General features: G+C 49.4%; 1 protein-coding gene across 1 annotated transcript; it reads left to right on the forward strand.

Annotated features, from left to right (window-relative positions):
- Nucleotides 1–1,283: 1,283 nt before the first annotated feature.
- LAMTOR3 (late endosomal/lysosomal adaptor, MAPK and MTOR activator 3) lies at nt 1,284–5,301 on the forward strand. Its single transcript, XM_035539692.2, has 7 exons — nt 1,284–1,374; nt 1,523–1,570; nt 1,697–1,731; nt 1,847–1,905; nt 2,748–2,881; nt 3,861–3,924; nt 4,510–5,301. The coding sequence occupies exons 2-7, from the start codon at nt 1,562–1,564 to the stop codon at nt 4,581–4,583; spliced, it is 375 nt and encodes a 124-aa protein (XP_035395585.1). The 5' UTR covers nt 1,284–1,374; nt 1,523–1,561; the 3' UTR covers nt 4,584–5,301.
- Nucleotides 5,302–6,574: the final 1,273 nt, after the last annotated feature.

The raw sequence follows: 6,574 nt of genomic DNA on the forward strand, positions 1-6,574 counted from the left end.
CCTGCAAGTTCTCTAACTGTTTAGGAAAAACAATTAAATTTGGGTTTTTGACTTTTTTAAACAGTCTTGATTCTTTTACAAGTTTCCAAGAAAAGGTTAAAAAAAATGTCATCACTAAAATGTAACAGGTGCATTTGAAAAGGCAGCAGAGACAACTTTATATATGTTTTTAATATAATTTTGTAGTGAATGCCATAAAAGGATTAAAATGGGTGGGCGAGAATATGTTTTGTAAGGTTGTTTGCTCCATAAATTTCCTTTCATCCCCTAAGCAGTTGTAATCCTTCCTTCTGCTAGAGCTGTCAGAGAGAGCAGAGGGAAAATGCAATGGTAAAACCAAACGTTTAGTTTTAGAACATGTTTTTAGTTTATGCAAATTCCTGAAACTATACCTTAAATAAGTTACCTTATTACTTAAATAAGATACTGCCTCAGGTGTTTACATCTGGTAGATGCAGTGCAGCCTGCAGCAGCAGAGGAAGCTTGGTCATTCCTGAAGGCTGGCTGACAGAGGCCCTGGTGCCGTATCCCCCTCCTGCCAGCAATTTGCTGCGCCATGCAAGTATTGATCTCGGTACACTGCTTGTCCCATGTTTCCTTGTGAAGCCTCACGCAGAGCCTACTGAGGTGTAACAAATGTAAAAATGTGTGCCGCATTTGGTGTATTGTCAAAATACTTTGGGGAGCAAACAGTACAAGGTAATAAACATAGGAAAGAAATACGCCTCCTTCCTCCCCATATTTCTCTTGTCCAGGGTAACTGTGAGGCCCCTGGGTCTGGCAGGAGCTAGATCTGGGCGCCAGGTTTCTTGGCAGTTGTAGAAGTGACGTGGGAACACCGTGTTTTGCTACGGTGTCATCCTTCGTGCAGAACACACTTCTCCCCTCAGTGACATTCGGGTTTGCGCACAGGGACGCTGAGTGTAGAAAGGCTGTTTGTTGTTGGCTCTGGAGACGAAATCCCCATTAGTATTACCAGTGCAGGAGCAACCTCACAGACACTCCTGCGCCTTCGGTCCTGCTCGGTGTGATGGAGAAACGGGTAAAACCAACTATTCCGGGTTGTGCCTGCACATTTTGAAATGTTTACACATTTTTGGTGTGTTAGGGACTAGCGCAGTAAGTGAGCGGGCCAGGGTTTGACGAGGAATGGTTCCCAAAGCCCCACAAAAGCCGACGGGCAGCGTCTTCCCCGTCGAGCTCTGACTGACTGACTGATGGAGCCCCGCCGGGCTGGCGGCGCTGCGCCTCCCCCAAGCGCCGTCCCCTCCCTCCCCTTTTCGGCCCCGCCGCCTCCCCGTAGCGGGGCGGCGCTCCCGGCTGCCATCACGTGAGAGGCGCTGGGAGCGGCAGCGGAGGCTCGCCGACCGGCAGGTAGGGCGGAGTCCCACCCCCCCACCCCCCCCGCGGCGCCGCGGTGGTCCCGCCCGGCCGCCACCCCCGTCCCGTGAGGGGAGCGCACCACGGCGGCGGGGCGGGGGGGGCACGCGCGGGGCCGACCGTTCCGCCTCTCGTCCCGCAGGCCGGCGGAGGTGGCAGCAGCGCCGGGAGGCCGCCGAACATGGCCGACGTAAGCGGGGCGGCCGTTGGGGTTGGGGGGCGGCCGTTGGGGCGCGCGGACGGCCGTTGGCGGGCGGTGAGGGGGGGGGTGCCGATGCCGGTCCTGGTCCTGTCACGCCGCTCTCTGTCCCCGCAGGACCTGAAGAGGTTCCTCTACAAGAAGCTGCCCAGGTAAGGTGGGGGCGAGAATATTTCTCCTCCCTCGTGCGCTTTTTCAGATAAAAATACGTTTTTTTTTTCTGGTAATTCTTGTGTTTTTGACGCCGTGTCGCTTCGTGTCCCGCAGCGTGGAAGGCCTTCACGCCATCGTGGTGTCGGACAGGGACGGGGTGCCCGTCATCAAAGGTAACCGCAGCGCCAGGGGGCGGCAGGTGCCGCGGGACGCCCCGCCCGGCGCCTCAGCGCCACGAACTGCACCGCTTGTGCTTCCTCTACCTCAGTAGTTCCTTATGCGTGTGTTTAAACTTACTCTAGGCACTCCTCAGCAGTTGTAGGCTGGGGGAGCTTTCCTCTTTCGCCTTGTTACTAAATAAAGATGATGTGGTGCGAGGCACTCACATCTTCGTGTCACCCCCCAACAGATACGGGGCACTTACCAGTGCTTTGTTGATTTTGAGGAGCAACTGAATCCACCTTTTACATGCCATACAGTTCACTTTGCTTTTTAGTGCTCTCATTTTTATCATATCTCTGCAGTCCTTGTTTCAGGCATTTTTATACTGCAGGCAAAACGACTTAAGAACACAAAGATTCAAGTACTGCAGTTTTATGTGTTTTTTGTTGTTTTGGTTGGTTGGGTTGGGTTTTTTTGTGTCCCAAAGTATGTAAGCAGCTAGCAGCACTTGCACGTTTTCATCCGCTTCCATTCAGTGACTGGAATTTGCCATTAATCACTTCGTTTAGCACGTGGGTGTGTGGGATGTGGAACTGAAGTGCCACCAGCACAGGCTGTGTGTTGTGAGGGGGAAGGCAGGCAGGGAAGGGTGCTGTGTAGTGACTGTAGGTCACTTACAGAGCACTGAGCGATGTGCTGCTCTTGAGGATTTTGCTGTACTTGTTGCGGAGGCGCAGATGATGCGTTACATGTACACCAGCACCAGATCTGCTTTTGGCACTGAGAAAGACAAGGATTTGTGATGCAGTCAGAGAGAGAGTATAAAAGCAAAAATGTTCTTGTTCTGTTCCAGTTGCCAATGATAATGCTCCAGAACACGCCCTGCGACCTGGCTTTTTGTCCACGTTTGCCCTTGCAACGGATCAGGGCAGTAAACTGGGACTTTCTAAAAACAAAAGTATCATTTGTTACTACAACACGTATCAGGTGAGTAACCTCAGCACGGCTTGTTCTCGGCGACTAGAGCTCTTCGTATGTTTTACCGAGTAAGGGAGAGAGCGTGGTTTGAAGCACGCTAGGCTTCCACTTGGCTGCTATTTCTGTTTTCTTTGTCACACTGCTTAAAGCTGACTAAGCTGAACTTTTGCAGTATTTGTTGAACTTCTCAGTCTTGAGAAACATTTAAGAGACCATTCACTGGTGGAAAATGGTGAAGTTTCTGAACAGACAGCAACCAGGTATAAGCAGCAGGTGCTATTGATGTGGCTGGCCTTCAGAGTCTGCTGTGAAGGGTTTATGTTCTTTTGCAAAGGATATTTGTTTATAATTAGTGATGCCTACAGTTAAATAAGCACGAGCAGCCTACTTCATAGTTAATGTTACTGCTGCAAATATGACTTCCAAGAAAGGTTTGAAATACTCATAACTTCTACAAACTGGTTATTTGCGTCCTGGAATCTGTCACCTACTACGCTTCTGCTCCTTCTCAAGTTCTGGTGGCCTTGAGAGCTTTATGTTTTGGCTGCAGTAAACCAGCCCGCTGTTTAGCCCCTAGTATCTTGTTTTGTTTGGAGGATAAACGGTTGAATGAATTAGTTTGCATACATGAGTACCTTGCTGCAATTCTCTTGATGCTACTAGATTGTTGATGTGCTTAAGATTGAAGTTCTCTATCGATGGAAGAAAAAAACATTGCTATATATTGAATCATGTTTCAAAACAACAACCCTGCCAGCCCTCCTGTTATCTCCTGTTAGAGAGCGGTTCCCACAGAGAGCTCTGCAGCTTTTGCAGCTGAGGTAGCTTTCAAGCGGGTAACACTGGAGAACACCAGAGGGAAGGGAATGCCAGGCCTTCCACACACAGCTTCCCGCACTGCGGTGTAAGCCCTGCTGGTGCTTGTGACTATGGCATCCATCATGTGAACACTGCTGCTGAACGCTGCTCTCTGTCTCTCTCCTTGCAGGTGGTGCAGTTCAACCGCTTACCTTTGGTAGTAAGTTTCATCGCGAGCAGCAATGCCAATACAGGTACGTCTTACGGTGATTTTTTAAAAATATTTTGGTATTTTAAGCCCCAGGTGTTTGAATAATTGAAAATTAATATACCTTGATGTAAATTCAGGTAATTTACTTTTCTCCTGCTGTGAATTTTGTCCAAGTATTGTGAAGGGAAATGCGTGGGTAGAAATTCGTAGCTTCTGGGTGACGTGCTGGGGTTGTTACTCTGTTAGAAACACCTGACTTCTCCTGTGCTTAACCTTGCTGTGTGGGCGGTGACTGCACAGCACGAACCAGCTGCTCGGTCTCTTTCCATCAGTCCCAAGTTGTGTTGTGCAGTGAGACGTGCAGCTCCGTCCTCAGTTCTGCACGACAGGGCAGTCCTTCAGCAAGGCACCTGGGCTCGTGCGCGAGCAAAAGGGATGGAAGGGAGGAGGGGGGAATTGTGCTGCGCCGGGTGTTCCTGCTGGGGCTGCGGGCACTGCCCGGCAAGGACAAACAGCTCAAGTGAAACCCGTCCTGTGACCTGGCAGGGGAGGGAGCCACAGGTTTTGGAGAGGGGCTTCTCTCTGTTATGTCACCTGATGGGATGCTCCATTTATTTTCTTTTCCCAGGGCTGATTGTAAGCTTAGAGAAGGAGCTCACGCCCTTGTTCGAAGAACTGAGGCAAGTTGTTGAGGTTTCGTAGCCCGGTGGTACAGTCAGAGTGCAGCATTCCTCTGCAGCCCGGTGGACAGAAAGATTCAATGATCCTCAGTGCAATAGCACGTCTCGGAAGAAATACCACAGCTCCTTAGTATACTAAATAAGAGTAAATTGTACATAGTACTGAATCTGAAATGATCTACTAGTGTGTTGTCGGTGGATGTTACTTTAGACCACGCTTCTTGTATCGCGCAGTACCGGAGAGACCACTACACAGCTCCCATGGAGTTTAGCTCAGCCAGCGAGATGCTGTTGGCTCAGATGAGTGGCCCCCAGACCCCCTGCCTTACAGGGAGCCAGGCGCACGGTGGTTTGTCCTCAGGTGTCATCAAAGATGTGGCTGAAAGCGTTGTGAGGGCCAGCGTGCTAGCGGCGAGGTATCAGTACAATCAGCCAATACCCCATCTTTCTTACGTTGGTGATACTTCGGTGAAAGAATCTTACTAACCTGGGTGCTGGCTGCATCCTGCTTTCATTAAGAACGCTATTTCCATGAACAGTGTTGCTTTAGGGGTTTTCCTATTGCCCACATAAAAGCACCTGAACAGCGATTCACATCTGTTTTTGTTTTGTGTGTAATACATTTGTGAAGTTCTCACGTCTCTTAGTTTTGTGTGGGTTCATCACTGGTGACACTCAGCTCATTTACCTTTAGGTTTTCCTAAGTAAATATAAATAAAAATCAGTATTTTTAAATGACAGAGCCTGGTCTGCTCTTCTTTTGCGCCATAACACTCTACAGCATCTTGCATCACCTTTTCTGTGCAGAGAACAGGTCTCGTAGTTGTGTGTAAGTGTACAAAAGCCAGGAGTTTACGGGCTGAAAACTCACCAGTGTGCACCTCGGCTGGGCTGTGTGGGTGTCCAGTCCTGTGTCAACATACAGGTGCAGAAGTTCTGTGTTTGTAAGACCACGGGGGCTCCATCCCGTGCCTTCACCTCCCCTCTTCTCTCCTTCAAGATGACTCCGGTGCAGACGTTCAGCTCCAAATCCCACCAGCGCTGGTGAAAGACCCCCTCTGTGGCGCCGCGTGCCGAGCCTGCTTCTAACGTTTTGTGCCACAGCCTGTGCGTGACGAGGAGGGGTGCTTTGTGGCTGCACTTCCCGCTTCGTTTCCAAGCCGCTCGCGCAGAGCAGTGGGAGTATTGGGCAGCACCAGATCTCTCCTCCCTGCACGCTGCCTTTGCCACAAGCAAAGTCACCACAGCTTTGTAGCTGAATTGGAGGTGCCGGTGTGTTAGCCGACTTCTTTACGGCAGAAAGAAGGATAGGTGTATTCTGCAGAGCTTTAACAATACAGTACAGAAATACGGAAGACCTGTGGTAGTTTTTTAATGACATTTTATTCAGAAAAGTCTGTATAAAAAACTATTTACATATATTTTGAATTTCTAAGTTGAAATAAAATACTATTCCTATGTCCAAATCTGCATTTTCTTTTTTCTTCCAGTGTGTTTTTCCCCTCTCCAGTTTTCTGACACTACAGGCATCTACTGAACACTGCTGACCTGCTGCGTGAGCAACACCCAGCCCTTCGCCACAGCGTTTTGCCCAGCAGGGGAGGTTTGCGTGTGGTGTTTCAGCAGAAATGTGACCGCTGCACAGGGAGAGGAGGATCCTGCAGGAGCAGGATCACTCAGGGGCAGACAGCAGGTCTGGCCTGGAGAGCCCTCAGGGTGTCAGGTTTTGCTTCCAAAATGCAACACTTCTTTTTACTACAGCACCAAAGTACGGGGCTTCTGCTTCTGAACTCTGGTGAACCACGATGCTGTTGCATGTGCCCAAGTCTTCCAAAATACAGAAATTTTCATCAGGTTATGTAGAAGATAAGTTCTTCTAAATTCATATTTTTAGAGGACATCATGCTTTCCTGTTACTATTGCTCGTCTCATTCAATTTAAAGCAAGCACCTCTTAATTCTAGAGCACAGTTCTGGACAAAGCCTCCTGTATGCTGAGTTCTCTGCCTGAGGA

This window comes from Cygnus atratus, chromosome 4 (genome assembly GCF_013377495.2).
Source record: "Cygnus atratus isolate AKBS03 ecotype Queensland, Australia chromosome 4, CAtr_DNAZoo_HiC_assembly, whole genome shotgun sequence".
NCBI lineage: Eukaryota > Metazoa > Chordata > Aves > Anseriformes > Anatidae > Cygnus > Cygnus atratus.

Bases quoted from the DNA above. Each gene is read 5' to 3' on its own strand.
- LAMTOR3 (XM_035539692.2), top strand. The intron at 1,732-1,846 runs GTAAGGTGGGGG...CGTGTCCCGCAG, and splicing joins CTCTACAAGAAGCTGCCCAG to CGTGGAAGGCCTTCACGCCA. The intron at 1,906-2,747 runs GTAACCGCAGCG...GTTCTGTTCCAG, and splicing joins CGGGGTGCCCGTCATCAAAG to TTGCCAATGATAATGCTCCA.